This window comes from Macrobrachium rosenbergii, chromosome 11 (genome assembly GCF_040412425.1).
Source record: "Macrobrachium rosenbergii isolate ZJJX-2024 chromosome 11, ASM4041242v1, whole genome shotgun sequence".
In the NCBI taxonomy this organism is placed as follows: Eukaryota; Metazoa; Arthropoda; class Malacostraca; order Decapoda; family Palaemonidae; genus Macrobrachium; species Macrobrachium rosenbergii.
The window spans coordinates 14,186,374-14,205,538 of NC_089751.1; the positions used below are offsets into that span (position 1 = coordinate 14,186,374).

The 19,165-nt window shown below is 42.4% G+C and overlaps 1 protein-coding gene across 2 annotated transcripts in view; it reads left to right on the top strand.

Annotated features, from left to right (window-relative positions):
- Positions 1 to 636: 636 nt before the first annotated feature.
- Positions 637 to 19,165, top strand: part of LOC136843172 (microtubule-associated protein futsch-like) — a 103,707-nt gene continuing 85,178 nt past the window's right edge. The window contains exons 1-4 of one of the 2 annotated variants that reach the window (XM_067111242.1): positions 637 to 793; positions 6,306 to 6,476; positions 8,005 to 8,123; positions 16,043 to 16,169. In XM_067111242.1, coding sequence (XP_066967343.1) covers positions 751 to 793; positions 6,306 to 6,476; positions 8,005 to 8,123; positions 16,043 to 16,169 — 460 coding nt within the window. In that variant the 5' untranslated portion in view covers positions 637 to 750. The remainder of the gene's footprint in view (positions 794 to 6,305; positions 6,477 to 8,004; positions 8,124 to 16,042; positions 16,170 to 19,165) is intronic. The other variant, XM_067111241.1, reaches the window with a different exon arrangement.

Genomic DNA, 19,165 nt, shown 5'->3' on the forward strand with positions numbered 1-19,165 from the left:
GATTCAAATCCACCGTTTTAATTGTCTCTTTAGATATGTTTAACTTACTGTAGATTTCTTTTTTTTTTCGGTCTCGTTTATCAGCTCTTGACTTTTACATGGCAATCTGCAATCACTCCGGTAGTTTTATTTTTTTTCTGTTTACAGAGATACTTCCTGAATGCTTTATCCATCTGACCTATGTTGTTATGTAATTTTCACATTTCATTCCCATGGTCTAACTGCTTTTTCTTCCTTCTAGGCTACGCTAAGTAAAATTTATTTAATTGTTGGTTTGTATGATTTTCCAGATTTGACGAATTTACTATAATTTTTTCTTCACTTAGTTCCCTCGTTCATTGCGGCGATTTATTATAATCGACTTTTTACTATTTCTAGTTTTATTTGCATTTTCCCAGAACTTTAAATTCGCGTTCATTTTTGCGTCATCGTGTGTTTTCTTTTTTCGTAGATTGTTATTCGCGCGAGTTCCAACAATATATATTTTATTAGATAGGATAATTATGCAACTTTATAGCTAGTTATTTTGCATCATTGTCATGAAATATAAAGCTGCTATAATTAATCCAGAAAATAATTAAACATATTTCGAGTCTTCACATTTCTGATGTACGCACCTCCTTTTTAAAAGACTTTAATCAATCTTATTTTCAAGATAGGACAGCGCGGGACGTGAGCTAATGTAAACAAACATGAACGGTGTAGAACTTCTTGGGTAAAGTTGACGGATTCGGAAGCTTATCCTAAATTATGTCATCGTATTTGCCATCAGAATTGGCTCGGCTAATTCTAGGTGAGGAACTGGTTTATTTGTTACGTAAAGTTCTAATGGAAAGTAACTCACATTTTTTTGTAGCTCAAGTTTATATTGTCAGGCTAGCTTAGGCCCAAAGGCCCTACGGTAGACTAGGCTAGCAACTTTCTTCTTTGCTCTGCTGTAAGTAATATCATGAGATCACTTTACTGAATTATGCTCAAAACAAGCGAAACCAATGTCGTTATATAGGCCTGTGTTAATTAAGTTGTGGTTTGTATGTATAGCTCAGTGACTAAACCTAGCCTACACAATAAGGTGAACGGTAGGTCAGGCTAATGCAGGAAAGTAGGCAATAAATGTAGAGGGGATAGTAGCCTAGGCCTCTGCAGAGTAGGGAGAAAGGGATATTCAATGCTACTTGGAAGGGGTCCATGAGGGCTAAAGCAGCCCTGGCCAGGTCAGGGCACAGTGCTTAAAACTAGGTTAGGAAGGTAGGGTCTGGTTAGGTTAGAACATGGCATTCTAGTCAAGGTTGGGATTTCTCACACCTACCCCTGTCTCCCTACCCTGCCTCTGCTCCTGTAGAGGAGTAGGCCTCATGAATAGTGTAGGCCTCTACCTTTTTTAATATAACTTTTTAGCTAAAGTGTAGAAAATGGTGTATATAATGTAGTACAGGTAGTGTAATCTGAGAGATTTACCAAGACAATGAGAAATTCACCATTTTTGTCTATATTTTTACTTAAATTCTTGAGGGCCTGGTACTAAACATGGCGCGCTGAGAAGCTTCCGTCATGCTCAGTAGGCTGCCAGGAACTCAGGGATTAGGCTAATGTAAACATCAACTAAAGATGGCAGATTTTTTATCTTAGCAATTTTCTCAGATCGTCTCTACTGCAATACATACACCCATTTCCATTGTGTTTAGCCAAAAAACTATATTAATGATGGATATTCAGTTAGATTTCCTTCTAACTTGACTTTCTCTACAGTTTTTTGGTTGCTAATCATGGATTGTTTCGACATGATATACAAATCCTCGGTCCTTTACAGTAGGAATTACTTTCAGCGCAGGCTGAAAACGGCCGTTGAACTTTTGAACAAAGTGGTTTGGCAGTTAGCTACCGTCTGGGAGGCAGGAGTACCGCCTGCCCGGATGTAAATATTCCAATTTGCTTTCGGCCGTCGTAGAATGTGGACGTTGTTCTTTGCTCTCTGTCTAACTGCCCTTCAGCTTTTTGGTGGGATTTTTCCTTTCTGTTGTAATGATGAATGTTGATAAGCCTTCTAAACCCTCCTGTCCCCAGCGTGTGTGTCCTGGGGTAGGAGGTAAAAGATGTAATACCTTTCGTTCTAGCGTCGACACAGACCCACATGCCCTTTGCCCAACTTGCAGGGGACGCGTTTGTTCGCACAACGCTCCTCGTAGTGAGTGTTGTACCAGGTCTCCCGAGCAATGGAAGAGGTTCGAGGGGAGGAGACGCTACCGTCATAAGCCTGCCAAGGAATCGTCCGAGGGTAACACGCCCCCGATGACTCCAGTGGTGGCTAATGTGTTGGGATCGTTTTTCCCTCCTTGCGAACTTCCCCTGCTTGCTCCCTCTCCCTCAGGTGAGGACTCCCCCTCCACTTCCTCATTCGTTTCATCAGGCGTGGGGGTGCGGTTGATCAGGACATCCCCTCGGGGGCCTCTTCTCGCTCTGGGGGCAAAATTTTTCCCCCCGAGTGAGCAGAGGCTTCCCATTTTGACCCAACTGTTTCCTCAGGTTTGTGGATGGAAGTTCCTACGGATCAGGTATCAGACTTATCTTCTGCCTGGATACACCTGGGCCTACCTGGCATTCCGTCACTGGAGGGCCTGGTGTCCCACCTGTCTGGTACTCCAGTGACAACCCACTCGGCTACCGCTACCACCACCACAACTGTCACCATGTCTGCATTCGGGAAGCTACCTGTGACGGTGCCTTCACACCTAGACACCCAGGTTTCGGCTGCTCCTGCCTCTCACCATCCTGTGCAGCTGCCCCCTGGGTTCCTGGCCCCACTATCATGACCTGGGCCTTCGTATGTGGTGATGTCGTCGGTGCCGTACATGACTTTACCTGCCCCAGTTGCTGACCCTAGCTCGTTCATGACTATGGTTCTGGCTCCTTGCTTCCCCGTCTCTCGGCCCGACCTGACTGCTGACACGCCTCCTGTGCCTTCGAGCCTGGCTCGGCCCGACCTGGCTGCTTGCACGCTACCCGTGCCTTCATCCCTGGCTCCTCCACTGGACATTCCTGCTGCACTGATGTTCCTGCCCCGGTAACTGCTGGCCCTAGCACCGTCTACACTGCCCGGGTTGCGCCTGCTGCTGTGGCCCCCCTGGTTGCTCCTGAGTCTTTGGCTGCTCCTGCATGGTTTGGGGACCTGACCTCGATCCTGAGGAAGATGGCGAAGAAGAAGTCAAAGAAGAGATCGCAGTAGGTGTTGTCGTCTTCATCTTCGTCTGCTGCCTCTTCTTCCTCTTCTCCTTCTGAGGCTACCCAGCCAAAGAAGAAGAAGCCTGCCTCTTCCCCCTCTAAGAAGTCTCACACCGAGACCTCTAAGGGACTGGCTCCTTCCACAGGGAAGGCAGTGGGATCTCTCGCTGGCTCTTCCTGATCCACGGATCAGGGAACTGCTGCCCTGGCCCCCGGGTCAGTCGCATCGGGAGCCAAGGGCGTGCAGACCACGGTCCGCACTCCCCCTGCTGTGCTGAAGAAACCTGCTTCTAAGGCCAGAGGGTCCATGTTGGACACTGGCGCGCGAGTTGCTCCAAGTACCCAGGTTTCCAAGGAGACCTGGGTACCCCAGTCTGGTACGGGAGAAACCTCTCTCTGTACAGACCCAGACGTAGAGCAAGAGAAAGAGTCCGGGCATGCAGGTGCCCCGACTCTTCCTACTGGTACCTCTGCTAGTGCCAAGCCAGGTTCCTGGGAGGGTGCATTGGTCCCTTGAGTTCGGTCACCTGGAGAAGCAGAGAAGAGGTCCCCTCCTCAGTCTTCCCGAGAGGTTACAGCCTCGAAGAAGTCTGGGACACGTCTAGAGGACAGTGCAAGTTTGTGCCAGCCAGCCGCGCGCTCGACTCCTCCCAGTTCCCGGCCACGTCTGCGTGGCCAGCCTGGCTCGGGGGAGGGGAGCATGCGGCTCAACTTACGCGAGCCTCTCCTCTCTCCTTGGGCGACTGCTTTGCCCAGGTGTAAGCACTCTCCTCGACCTGCGCTGCTGTCACCATCACGGGTTGGTGATCGCTCCCAGCTTGCTGCCCCTGTTGGTTCTGCCAGCAGGGCCAGTGGGAGCGCCCGATCCTCCTCGCCTGTCCCCTTTACCTCCTGGGCTCCTTCCAGGGGGCGCGAGTCATACAGGAAGAACTCCGGCGAGTTGTCTCCCCAGAGTTCTACCTTGGGGGTGTATGTACCTGGCTCGGTCCTTGGTTTGACCAGATCTTACGCCTGCGTGGTGCAGGAAAGATCACGGGGGTCTGCTGAGGTTCTCCCTCCTGCATGGAGAGTAGATCGGGAGGACCACACCCTGGAAGGACTCGAGGGTCCTCTCCCCCAGGATGCAGACACCCCCGAGATACAGAGGACGTTTGCTGAGGTTATCGCGCTGATTCGTCAGCACAACGACCTCGGGGAAGGAACCACAGCCTCGTCTGTGGATTGTCTGTCACGCCTCGAATCCTACTGGGGGCCCAAGAAGGAACCCAAGGCTTCGGTGAGGCTGCCGTGGTCCACACTTGCCGAGGGGGTCCTCGATCAAGTGAATGGTCTTGTGTCTGGGCAAGACAATTCGCTCAGATCGAACCGCTTGGACAAGCTTCTTCCCCCTCCTCTGCCTTGCCAGAAGCGCTTCTACGCTCCATCAGAAAGGGCATTGCCGCCTAAACAGGTTGACCCAGACCTGGTTCGTCTGGATCCGGGTCTTACGTTGCAGCAACTTACTGCAGAGAGCATCTCCCTTTCTCAGCAAGAAGCTGGAAGCCACCGCTATGGCGGCCTTCCAGGCAGTCTCGTGGCTGGACCTGTGGTCCTTCACAGTATCCAAGGTGGCTGCTTCCTCGGGTGCTATCGTACCTGGGGAGGACTCCGCCTTCGGGAGACTATGCCAGTCTGGAGGTAGGGCCATCTCCTACCTCGCCCACCAGATAGCAAACCTGTGGGCTAACCTGGTCCTGAAGCGAAGAGATGCCGTTCTCTCTAGCTTCTCCAGGTCTGTGGGGCCCGAGTCGGCAATGACCCTGCGGAATGGACCGTTGCTGGGTTCCGCCTCTCTCTTCCCTAGGTAGATGGTGGACGCTGCGGTGGATAAGTGCCGGGCCAATGACAGTCACCGGCTTGTCCACCAGGCAGTGGCCAAGACCTCTGGGTCTTCGCGTTCCACTGAGGCCAGGCCCTCAGGTCAGGCTAGCACTTCCTCGGTCCCTAAGAAGTCCCAGCCCTCAAAGGGGTCCCGTGGAAACACCCAGCCTTCTTCTTCCTCTAGAAAGAAAAGGGGGCAAGGGGAAGAAGAAGGGGAAACGCTCGGGGCGGCGTTTCCCCCCCAAATGCTGCCGAAGGTGGGGACTGCCTGTCGAGCCATTGGGCAACATGGCAGCGACACGGAACTGAGACCTGGATAGTGGATGTCCTTCGGAAGGGATATCTACTACCCTTTGAGTCTCGGCCTCCCCTCACCTACTCTCCGGTCGATCTCTGTACATACGTTCAAGGAACTCCGAAGGACACCGCACTACAGCAAGAAGTGCAAGCCAGGTGTGCAGAACTCCAGTCAGTTCAAGAGACTCACTCAGATTCCTCCCTCCAACCAGTGAGTCTTCCTAATGTAAAGGACCAACGGTTTGTATATCGTTTCAAAACAAATCACAATTTTTAAAAGTAAATTGTATTTTCCCTAACTATACAAACCTGAGGTTCTTTACAATTTATGCCCGCCTCATGTTACCCCTCAGTCTGAACCTGGACTGAAAGGCAAACGGGAATATTTACATCCCGGCAGGTGGGTATTCCCTCCTACCTGATGGTAGTTACTGCCTAACCACTTTGTTCAAGAGTTAACGGCCGTGTCCAGCTTCGCCGTAAGTAATTCCTAATTTAAAGAACCTCAGGTTTGTATAGTTAGGAAAAATACAATTTACTTTAAAAAATTGTGATTTTTATGATAAAGTTTTATATATTCTTACCAAGCCATTACATAATCGTAGCCCGCCCTCCTCCCCTCAATGGACATTTAGGCATCAAACAAATTGAAGCTCTATGCTGAGTTGTCCCTATCAGTCCCGAAAGTGTGCGGGACCCTGTCACCTACACTAATGAAAATTTGAATTTCATTAGACTGCCATGTAGAAAGCTAGTAGCTATGTAATTGCTGGGTAAGTGTATATAAAAATTTATTTTATCTTAAAAATGTCATAAATTTTATTATAAAAATGTTACTTTTCCCTGCTTTGCCTTTTTATGATTAGACAGTTTTGTCATGCATGCACAACATGAATTATATGAGGAAAATGAATGCATTTAATTTGCAGGTTATTTGGAGGAGAATGGCTTTAAAAAATCATCCCAAACTCTACTCAAGGAGGTGCCCGAATTGGCTGAATTTTCCAAGTTACGAAAACAAGGAAAGAAGATTAATACTCTTGTTGGTAATAACTCGTTAGAAGAAATTCTCATGGATTTTTCAGCAACCAAGGATCATGGTAAGAATTATTAGGGATTGAGATTTTATTTTATTTCTCCTGTTTGGATAAACAGAGCCGTTGAATTTTTTAGCATAAAAAACCTGTTGCTTTATGGCTATTACTGTTCTCTTCTTGTTTCTGTCACATTTCTCAAATGAAAGTTATTGGTGGACAAGACTATGGAGTGAGTTGGAGATGCCAATCCACTTTTTCCAGCTCCTACCTTATGAATAGCCATGAATATAATATCCCTTAGGGTCAAATTACTTGGGCTGGTTTCTTGAATTTTATACATCCATCCACCAACTGAGTGGGAGCATGTATTTTGGTTTAGTGCTCTGGTTAACCTTTAAGGGACGGATTGATCCTCAGTGTGAAGTAAAACAGGTTTGAGGAGGTGGACGGATTGAGCTTCAGTGTGAAGCAGAATTACGCACCACTGTTATGGTAAAAATGATTCGAAACAAAGGTGCCAATACTTCTGTATGCTATAAATTCACTAATGGCAACTTTTATACAGATGTGAGAGGTAGGCCAGTGTCAGTAATGCTTGTGACTTCAAGGGGGAAAGTACTGCTTCTCTCTCTCTCTCACATAAGTCTTTTTGTAAATTTGCTTGTAAATATACGAAGGGGTTGCTGTTGTTTTTTGTTTTTGTCTTTTACGATAGTACGTCAGTTGTAAATGTAATTTTACAAAGAAAATTGAAAAGAAATATTAGAAAAAGCTTGTAAAAGTAAAAAAAAAGTTACTGAATCTTCCTTCTCGTAAATTTACGTGAATATTTTACAACAAATATGCCAAAAATTTGTTACTGCTTTTATTTCTTATCTGTTTTGATATTGTGTGAGCAGTAATAATAATTTTACAAAGTACAATAAATTTATTTATTAGGAAAAACGTATGTAAGTTGGTAAAATTTACGATTGTCTTGTAAATGAGGCCCCACAAGGGGTTGTAAATAGTCATTTTCAACTTCTTGTGGAAGGTAGGGAAAATTTTTTAGAATTTTTTTATTTATACAGTGTGAATGTACGTGTCATTCTCTTTCCATTGATGTGATTTTTTTTTTTTTTTTTGCCGACTTCAAAGTTTCCCCGGTCTGGGGTGCTCCACATTGATAAATTATGCCGTCCCTTAAGGGTTAAAGCATTTTTTATAACTTTGACTAACATGCATTTCTAGCTACTATATCTGCAAACACCCAATGAACATTTCAGTAAGCTATCTTGGCCTCAACTTATGTCTTACTCTTCTTAACACAAAAGACAAACTTTCATAAGCTTTTAGCCAGTTTGCCAGCTTCTTAATCTGGCTTGTTAACTAGCAAGGGCTAACACACTACCAAACCTGAATTGGAGCAGTCCTACACCCATAAGTGGGTTAATGACATTAGGTGACATCTTGCTAGTTAGAAAGTTGCCAGTGCAGAAGGCCAAGTAGTTCAGTAAGAGCTTGAGGAAAAAAGTTTTTCTAACAAATGTAATACAGTACTAGGAGGAAGGAATGTAATTTTATTTTGTAACTGATTCTTATCTTATTTCAGTGCGAGAATGTCTAAAAAATCATCCAGCCACTTTTCGAAATGTTCCCAAAGGAGCATCTTTATACGAGCAAATTAAAATTATTTCTTCACTTGCTTCTAGTAAACGAAATAAAAACCAGGTAAGATTTGTCATTCATAGTAACAGCTTCACTTGAGATATGTTGCATTGTTATTAATTGATATTTTTTTTTAATTCAGGTAAATTTAAAGGTTATTTATTTTATTACCTTTATTACTGTCACTTCCCTCAGGTAAATATACATACAATAAGGTTCCCTCAGGCAAATGTACATACAATAAGGTCTCATAACTTGTAAAGATGGGTTTGAAACTTTTTCAGGATACTACGTTATTAAAGTTCTCAAAATTCTTGCAAATTCATAATTAATTAATTGTTGATGCTTATTCAGCCCTACATTTACAGACCTGCAACTGCTGTAATTACAAAAGTTAGTATAACACCTAAACAAGATAGATAGCTGCTAAAAGACACCTTTACTTGATACCATAAAATCATGGAAATGCTATGTGGTTGGGTCTTGCCTAATGTGTGGGGTTGGGTTCCATGACTCTGACATAGTCAGACATCACATAGATTCAAATATAATATATATATAATGGTGCAATATGCTATACTGTACTATATAGGGTATTTGCATATAATAGGGATAGCCTCCTGTTTAAAGCATTCACTATAAATCATCTTGATGTTGATTAAAACACCCAAAACAATGTAAATGCTGTGCCAATGCAATTGATATTACAGTAAACTTATGTTTAAGGAATCCATCCTAAAAGTATATATACACTTGGTATTCATAAAATACATTAACATTGTCTTTCATATAAGTTGTCTTTCATATAAGTAACTTACCAAGTAATTACATAGCTATAGTTTCTAACTTGTGTGGCAGCCTTTATTTAAAAAATCGCGGTGACAAGCCCTGCCCACTAACGGGAGTACTGGAAATAACTTAGCAAAAACCTCATTCTGTTGCTGCCGCGCTCTTGAGCAACATCGGGCGTTTGCTGCAGTGTTTGCTTATTGATTTTCGGTTGTATGGCTGGATTTTGGTGAAGTATTATTGCTTATTTGAGTAGCCTTCAAGCTTTAATAGCTTTCAGGATAATCTTTTTAGTTCTTTGGTTATTATTATGTCTGATTCAAGTTCACCTAGTTTCGCTATTGTAGTGAAAGTTGCAAATCCAGATTAATCAAATCTTTATATGATTCTCATACAATTTGCAGTAAATGTAGTGGGCAAAAATATAGTAGGGAGAAAACTTTTGCTAAATGTATGATTTGCAAGAGTAGAAGGTACTTACATCTCAACTAGACAAGTTAGAGAGGGATAGAAAAAGGAAAGCGGCCTCTAGAGCCAAGAAACGAGCTTCCTTTAACCTAGTATTCTACCCTATCCTAGGTTAGAAGATATCTCTGCTATTCCTTTTTCCCTCTTCCTTTTTTTCTCATGCTACTAGCCTTCCTACTTTTGATTCACTACTCCCGCGTGTGGCTCCCTCGCTTCCAAACCTGATGCCATTACCAGTCTTGAGTGTATGTTTGACAAGAAAATTATCCTACTAGTGAATGCGGTGGCAGAGTTAGGTGTGTCACTGAAGCCGTTTATGGGAAAATGTATTCAGATGGCGCCACTTCCCACAAAGTGACCTGTGATAGTGCTGTGCAAGTGGAAGAGGTGGCTACTTGTCCCATCGGTTCTCCTAGACCGAGGTCACTGTCCTGCTCCCCCAACCCTGGGAGAATAGATACCGAGAGTCCAGGGTAGGCTTAGGGGGTTTGCCCATGGGTAGTCACTCCCTCAGTTGCATCTGTTGCACAATCCCAAGTGTCTGTAGACAGCCATTGGAAAGGCTTGTCCAGGGATGTGCGTGGCTTGTCCTGAAGCTCATCCAACGATAGCGGCACAGACAGGAAGCGCTGTAGACATTTTGTCCTTTCAAGTGCTCTTCCGCAATCCTCAGTCAGAGTTCTGATCTGATAGGGAGTCCAGTTCATGTTAAGAAGTAGAAGCATTCTCTTCGCAGTCCCAGGCCTTCATGCAGTTACTCAGTGGACCTGTATGTGTCCGCTTTGGTCCACGAGCACACTCACCTGTCCACTTTGGACATTCCGGAGAACGTCTCACCTGTCCGCTTGACTTTTGTCCACAAACGCCCACACCTGGCTCCCAAGCGCCCAACTTCCAGATGTTCTGTGGTGCTCTCAGAACATCCGGCGTCAGCTACTGAGTGCCTGGCGCCAGCTACCAACTGCCCAGCGCCAGCTCCGGCTCACTAGCATCCAGCGTCCACTCATGAGCACCCAGTGCCTGCTCCCGGGTGCCCATTGCCCGAGCCTAGTCATCCATAATTGACTTGGTCTTCCCAGAGACTGCGGTCTCCTTCACCTCCTCCAGTCAGACCTTCAACTTCATCTCCTTTGCCTGTGGACCCTTATGAGCCTGCACTTGCTCCGTTTAAGCATCCGCTGCCAGTATGTGAGCGCCCAGCACCAGCTCCTGAGGGTTCAGGACCTTCTAATGTGGACAGATCAAATCGAGTGAGTCTTAGTCACTCGATTTATTCAGGGAAAACTAAATATTCTGGTGGACGAACTGAGCCGTCGAAAAGTAGGTCCTTCCCACCTTGGATCCCCTGGTCTATCGGGATCTGCAATAATATGGGGCAGGCCGGTATTGGACCTGTGTACCACCTCCAGGAACCATCGCCTTCTTCTCTTTTGTTCTGCCCTGGATCTAGCCCCGTTCTGGCCCATGAAAGAATGGTTCCAGGACCTGCTACAGCTGCGTGTGGACTCTCTGGGACTCTTTCCTCTAAAAATCTGTTTACTCTGACAACCTCACTTTAAGAGATACCAAAGGGTTGTCCGCTCTTGCCCCAACAGGCTTCAGACTGTCCGGAAGCTTGTCAGAGTGTAAGGTTTTTCAAGACACTCTGCAGAGGCTGTTGCAATATGCAGACTTCGTTTTCCTAGCCGTGTCTTCCAGGCTAAGTGGGCGATTTTCCTAAGCTGGTGTCTGAGACATCTGTGACCCAAGTTGCAGATTTCCTTCTTTATGTGAGGAGATCTAGGAATCTCTCATCCTCCATCATTAAGGGGTGTTGAGCTGTGTTTAGCTCTGTTTAAACACAGGGGTCCTGAATCTTGCATCAATTCCGGATCTTTACAACCTCGTCAAGTCCTTTGATACATCTAGCAAAGAAAGGAAGATCCGGTCTCCTGGAACCTGGACGATAGTGTTGAAGTGGCTGACAGGTCCCTCTTTTGAAGCCCTTTGTTCCTCTTCTCGGAGAAACCGTACTCGGAAGACTCTCTTCTTCATGGCCTTGGCTACTGATAACATGTTTGTGAGACCCAGGCTGTCGATAAAGGGTGGGTTTTTTCACAAGACAGTTTGCTACTTTACACTTGGATTTTTAGCCCTATTTTCAAGAAATTGTGTTAAACCAAAACCAAGAAAAAGATGTATGTACCACAAACTATGATAAGCATTTTGAAGCATTTATAATTGATCAAGAAATCTTTGTATTTTCACTAAATACTGTTGTAGCTAAAATTAAATGTCACAACATTAGCACAGAAATAAGGTTTAAAAATGTTAAATCTTTTACAATATCATGTCAGTTAGTGATAGCAGACCAATTATATTATGAACCTCATCTTTTCACAACATATAACTTCAACAAACATGTGCCATATAAGAATTACTCATATAAAATAAATGAATTTATGTTGTCTCAGAATTAAAGAAGCTTGAAAATTTGAACTATGTTGATGAATATTTTTACTATAAAGAAAATGTCTCCCCAATTTTATCATTAGTAAATCTAATGGTAATCGTAATCACTGTTTTGTTTATCATAATAGTGAGAAATCTTATCAGAAAAATACAAGGGACATTGACAGAACTCAATAACAACAGTAATTAAAAATTGATGTTAACATTAATTGTTACATAATAATGATTTCATATGTTTATTATTCATATGTGTATTGTCCATATGTTCATTTAATATACTTATGAATTGACATACTTATAATTTAATGTGTTTGATATTTTAATATGATAATTTTTTTGAGAATGTTTTGATGAACTTGTCTTTTCCTCCACCATTGGAGAAACAAATTTTATATCCATTATTATGTTTTAGTGCCAATGTAGTTATTAGTATTGTATCCATTTTATTATATTTAGTTAAACATTGAAGACAGTGTTTGGTAGGTGACCGAGTGATGTAATGAATAGCGTGAAAATAAGAGAGAGAAAAAGAAATGAGAAGAGAACCAGTGATATAGAAAGAGAGAGAGAGAGAGAGAGAGAGAGAGAGAGAGAGAGAGAGAGAGAGAGAGAGTGGAATAATAATGAAATGAGACAGAGAGAAAGGGAGTTACAACACTTCCTGTGCAGTGATTATGTAGCAAAACAGAGAGTTTAATCTACGGCAAATCATTAAGGAATTTTTAAGCATCTCGCCTGTGTGTCTACCATTTCACTCTCTCCGGAAACTAAGACTTCCGTTGATGTCATAAGTCCTTCCTTCGGAGGAGGGAATTAGTTCAACTAATCCACCCAAAAGGATGTCGTTAGATAATATCCAACCAATTAGGACATCTAACAAGGGGCTATTGCCCGCCTACTGTGGGATGGGTATTTTGTTTAACAAGCCTTCAAGAGGTAAGGAAGAAAGGAAGAACAGCAGAGAACAGAAGAGAAGAGAGAGAAGAACAGAGAGAAGCAGAAGAAGATCCGAAGAGCCTTAGGGAGAGAGGTTGTAGCCTCACCAGTTGTGGGTTGAGATGAAGCAAGGCTCACACTTCAATTCGTATTCATACTACTTAACTTTCATATGTATTTCACTTGTATATGTACAGTGTTATTTTTACTAGTGCTTTAATGAAGTAAAAAAGCTGTACTGTGTCTTCCTAAAACCTACTAGGACTCAAACACTACTATAACAACAAAGCCAGAAATGAAAAAGCATCTATAATAAACTTCTTTACATGGGCAACAAATAAAAGCATAATAGAAGGTGGTAAAGAAACATTACAAAAAAAGGAAATCATCATACTATAGCCATGTACTTACTTTGTAAGTATATACTGTATAAAACTTTATCATAAAAATGTAATTGTTATATAAGCTACTTACCAAGTAATTACATAGCTATTAGTTTCTATTAACCGGCAGCTAGAACTTTGAAATTCGCGGTAACGCTACTTTTGTTTTGCCTAGGCGAGTGACCCTGCCCACTTTCGGGGTAAGAGAGCAACCAGCTTAGCAAATGATCTCGATATGTTTCTGCCGGCTGATGGCTGTGGTTACAGTGTTTGGCAGCAGTGGTTTTTTGGAATTTCTCTTCTCTTTTGATCTTGGAATCATTGGTGAAGTATTCTCTTCATGGGAGCCTTTTTTTCAGAACAATTAGATAGTGTCGGGTTTCCACTGGAGACCAGTATTACTGATTTGAGGATTTTTGGGATTTTCTTTGGCTCGCGACTTGTTAACAGTGTCAGATTCGGGCTCTCAAAGTTTTAGGTATTGCAGTAAAGGCTGCAATACAAGACTGACTAAAGCCTGCTATGACCCTCATAGTCTTTGTACATTTTGCAGGGCTCAAATATGTTCCCCTAATTTGACTTGTTAGGAATGTGTTTCCTGGGATCCTAAAATGTGGAAGACTTTGAATAGTCATTTGACCAAATTAGACAGTGATAAAAAGAGGAAAGCAGCGGTTAGGGATAAAAAGAGGAAAGCAGCTACTAGAGCTAGTAACAAGAAGACTTTAGTTAGTCAGGTATCTACAAAATCTTTTTCTGATAAGTTTTTTTGTCCATAATGGTTGGGTAATGGTTTGCTTTAACATTTGGCTGTAGGTGACTGTGTTTTTTGGTACTGTGCCCAGGGCAGGGGCAACTTTGTTATTCTTTGTGTGCAATTGGACACTCCTTTGCAACAAAGGAATCCCACTAATATAGCAGGGGACTCCTGGGCTACACCACTATGCGTTGAGATGAGTGTCACCCAGAAGCCGTACTTTCCTGTAGCAGCTCTCTCAACAGGTAAGGGGCCAGCAAGCATTTTAACTAATGCTAGCAATTCTTCTGTTTATTTTACATTACAATTTTTAATGTATTAGGATAGATAATCCATGCATCCCACCTCCTACAATGTGGGATTCAGCTATGTAATTACTTGGTAAGTAGCTTATATAAAAATGAAATTTTTATAATAAAATAAAATTTTATAAATACTTACCAAGTAACTACATAATCAAAGCCCTCCCTCCTCCCCTCGCATGGTTAGGAAGGCATAAACATATGGAGAGCGTTTGCTAAGCTGGTTCCTCTCTTACCCCGAAAATGGGTGGGGTCACTCGCCCAGCCAAAACCAAAGTAGCGCTACTGCGAATTTCAAAATTCTAGCTGTTGGGGAATAGAAGCTAATAGCTGTAATTACTTGGGAAGTACTGTACATATAAAACTTTATTTTATTATAAAAATGTCATTTTCCAGTTGAATACACCATGTTGAAATAAGGCTGGAAGGTGCATTTTTCAGTCTTTTCCAATGCATAGCTCCTTGGTAGGAGAGTGCGAATTACCCCTGGATTTTCATTGCCTCTTGTTGCTGGTTTGATACTGGCATAAAATCTAGAGGATTCCAAATTCACTAACAGGAAAAGTTGTTTTGTACATACAGTAGTAAAAACTAATTTACTTGTTATTATAGTTTTCCAAATCACAGAATAACTTGGAATCTCCAAGATCCAGGTGTGTTACCTTCTAATAGTGGAACATTATAGGTGCATATCTGGATTAACACATGTTGGAAGGGGTGATGTATTTTACATTTTCAGAACAGAATGCCATAAAGGGTCAGTTTTTAGTTTTTATCGAGAGGTCAAATTCCAGTGAAAACATTGGATTTAGAATAAACTCTCCAAATTGTACTGAAAATACAGATTGTTCATCTTCATAGCAGACTGCTTTGGAATGGTAACATTAAGAAAAATCTTGTCAAGCATTAGAAAAAAAAGTTGTGAAATTATCAGATTCTGTAAGTGTTTTACAGACTATTGAACAGTTTGTTCGTTAGTAAATAAGGAAGCTGTTAGTGCCACCACTCGAAATAACTTCCCTATACTTGTGAAAGGTAATTAACTTAATCGTTATATATGCTTTGGAAATTATGTTGGGAGCTGTGAAATAATAACGATGACAGAAAATATGAAATTCTGACACCCTTGGAAGTGTCTGGGTATAAAAAGAACAGCGTGGTTTTCGTGAGGAGAAGAAGCCCACTGCACTTCTCTAGAGACTCTCTAGTACCTCATGACAGTTAGATATTTTATGATTGATTGTTGCAGTTTACTTGGTGAGTGAATGAGAAAGACTTTTTTAGCCACTGGTAGAAATGATGATTACTTACTTCGCAAAATTGAAGGGCCTATTCTTAAAGAAGAATGATTTTTATTTACGTAAAAGTTTTAAATGAAATTTAGATCTGAATCTTTGGTTTTCTAATAGATTGATTCATGCTTTTGGAATATTTCTTTTGTGATTATTTTTTTATTTTATTCAAAATATAGCAGTGTGATGTAATTTAGTATCATCAGTGACCTCCGTAATTATGATGCTAGAAAACTCTCAGTATGTAGTTAAGTCATTCTGTTTATAAGTACTAACACTAAATGTTAAAACATTGGAAATGCATATCCCACTAAGTTCATGACCAAGTGGGAAAAAATAACCATACGGTACCCATTTCTTTTACAGAGTCAGATAATTTGTTTATATGGTGTACAGCAAATTGGCACCAAATGCTGAACATTTTCCTCTTGATCATCAGAAGCTAATAGACAGTTCTAGCATTATTATTATTAATAAAACTAGAGTATGAACACCTTGTCCTAGGTTAAAAGTTACAGCTTGTATTAAAGTTTGTAAGGTATGGAACCCTTGTTAGTAATATGTGCAGTGCCTCAGTCATCAAGTTTTTCTCTTATTATTACAGCATATGACCCTTGGGGTTTATGGAAAAGGAGGACAGACTGCACGTACTAGATGGCTTATAAAACAGTATAATGATGTCAGAAAGGATAAAGAACAACCAGAGGATTCTCACTCTTCTCAAAACTTGTGTAAGTACAGCTCATGTAAGCTGTGTACAGTTTATATAAAATGTCATTGCACAAAAACACATCTTTGCCATGCATACACTTAAGTTTCTGTTTGAAGGGGGTTGTGTGTGTGTGTAAAAAAATTTTATAAATTTTCCTTTTTAAGGACAAACCACAGCTCAATAACATTAAACTTATATTTGAAGGGAATGATTATGGGATAATTATCTTCTGATTGAAGGAGGTGATTATGTGATGATTATAACTGTCGGTGTTCAAGGACAATCCCTTTTCATACATGTTCGTAAATTTCTGTGTGAAATTGACTATGTATTAAAACTGTCTTTTTATAAGAACAGACCATTGTCCTGCATATATATAACATCTGTTTGCAGTAGCTAATACAGCTTAGGTTAAAGAATGATTGCAGTAATCAATAGAGCCAAGGCCCTGTCAGGTGAAGGCAAAATTCGGTTAAGGGCAAGTAAAAAACTCTGGGTATAAAACATCAACTCTGTACCTTTATTCCTCCTACCTTGTCAATTCTGCATAACTATAAACACTCAGTATGTTTTTAAACAGCAACCATCACACTTTGAGCAGTATATTTATAAACAGCAGCCATCACACTTTGAGTTGAAACTTTATGCAAAAGGTAAGTATCTACCTTTTCTTATAATCATAACAAAATATACTGCATAAATATACCTTAAAAAAAAAGTGAACCATTCCTCCTCCTCTCTCGTAAATGACACAGTTCGGTGGGTAGGTATCCTACCTGTGTTTTATTACCATTAATGTATTTTTACACAGTAACTTTCTTATCAGTTGTTACCATATTAGCATAGGCTGGGTGTTACACTTACAGTATCTATTTACATAAGTCAAATAGGCTGTTAAGCTGTATTTAAGATGAACTGATGGTAATGAAACATATTTTACTTACTGAATCCATTTATACTGTATTATTATCATGTTATATTATTATTGTAATATAAAAGAAACTTTTATATAAGTAACTTATCAAGTAACTGCATAGCTATTAGTTTCTAACTATTGCAGCAGCTTAAATTTTAAATTTGCAGTAGCGTTCTATTGTTTTGGTGTCGATAACTTGACCCCATCCACTTTCGGGAAAGGATAGGTACAACGCAGCTGAAGAGCTTAGTTCGTTTCTGCCGCTCAACGACTGATCATTGGTTGTTTCAGCAGCACTCGCTGCTTTTGGCAAAGTATTCTTTGCTTTGGTAGCATTTGCACTAATCGCATTAGCTTATCTAGTTGACTTACTCGATTGTGACTATTATTTACCCGATTTTGACTATTATGTCTGACTCTAGCTCTTCTAGTGTCTGGTTTTGCAGCAAGGGCTGCAATACCAGACTTAAGTCAGTCAAGTATGATGCTCATACCATTTGTTGTCATTGTGATGAATGTAGGGACTGGGATCAGGGGAAGTGGAAGACTGACTAATTACTTGGACAAGCTTGAGAGAAACAGACAGAGGAAGGCAGCCGCTAGAGCCGAAGCTAGGAGTTCTACCAGCCAGGTATCTGCTAAGATACCCGCTACTTCTACTCCTGTGACTGCTTTTTCCCCCTATCACCAGTCCTCCGATTTTTCCAGCAACTCCATTACCTAGCTCCCAACTTTCTGAACCCAATGCCATTGCCAGTCTGGAAGCCAGGATAGACCATAAGTTTAGTCTTTTAGTAAATACTGTAGTTCAAATTGGGGCTTCAGCAAGAGGTCTGATGGATAAAATGAGTACCACTGATCACGGTGCAAGTGTAGTGTCAGTGGAGGAGGTAACTGCTCGTCCAACTGACGCTCCTAGAAGAACGTCCATGTCAAACTCCCCTAAACCTGGGAGGAGGCAAACTGTAAGTCCAAGGGAGGTTGGTGGGGTTTGCCCATGGGTAGTTGCCCCCTCGGCTGAGCCTGTTATATATGGATCCCAGGACTCGGTGGACAGCCACTGGAAAAGTGTCCAGCTGGGTGTACATGCCTTATCATTCAGTGATTCAGATTCCAGTGCAAGTAAGCGGTGCAGTTGGCACTATTCAAGTGCAACCAGGCCGTTGAAAAAGCCCGTATCCACCGCTGAACACGCTTCCCCGCTTCTGTGTAAACAGTCCAGAGATCATGACCTTAGTCCTGAACCTTGATGTAGCTTTAGGGACAACCCCAGTCGTTTGTCTCTGACTTTGTGTGGCAGCGTGCCAATATGTAGTACTGAAACGGGCTTCCAAGAACCATTCCGAGCGGTCAGAATGCCCAGTGGGATCCAAGTATCCAGTGGTATCTAAGTGTCCAGTGGGATCCAAGTGTCCAGTGGGATCCAAGGGATCCGAGTGCACAGTGGGATCCAAGCACCCAGTACGATCTGAGGGGTCCGAGCGTCCAGTGGGATCCGAGGGCCTAGTTGGATTTAAGCATTTAGTGGGACTGTTGAATCCAAGCTTTAAGTGGGATCTGGTGGATCCAGGCACCCAGTGGGATCCGAGGGATCCAGGCATACAGTGGAATCTGAAGGATCTGAGTGGCCAGTGAGGTCTGAGCTATCTGTGGGATCTGAGCGCCCAGTGGGATCTGATAGGGTTGATCGTTCAACTGTTTACATACGTAAGTCAGTGTTTGTCAGCTCACCTTCCGGCTTGGCGCCAGCATCTACCAGGCATCCGGTGCCACATTCAGGGCGCCAAACGCCATCTTTCCAGGATCCTTCTTTGGAACCCATCCAGCGTCGCCTGGACAGTATCCTGGATCTACTGCAGAAGCCGACAGCAACTCAGGAACCCGCGGATTTAGGCACTTCTCCTTTTCGTCTGAAGAAGAAGAAAAAGAAGACATTGAACAGGAACATCCTTCTTCAGCATATGCTTCGCTTTTAAAGCACTTCCTGTTATGCTATCCGTCCTTCTTTTCCCCAGATACTCCATCTTCTCCGATTTCGGTGTTCATGATGAGATAGCCTACAGAATCCTCCAGACTGCCCAAGATGGTACTCTCTTCCT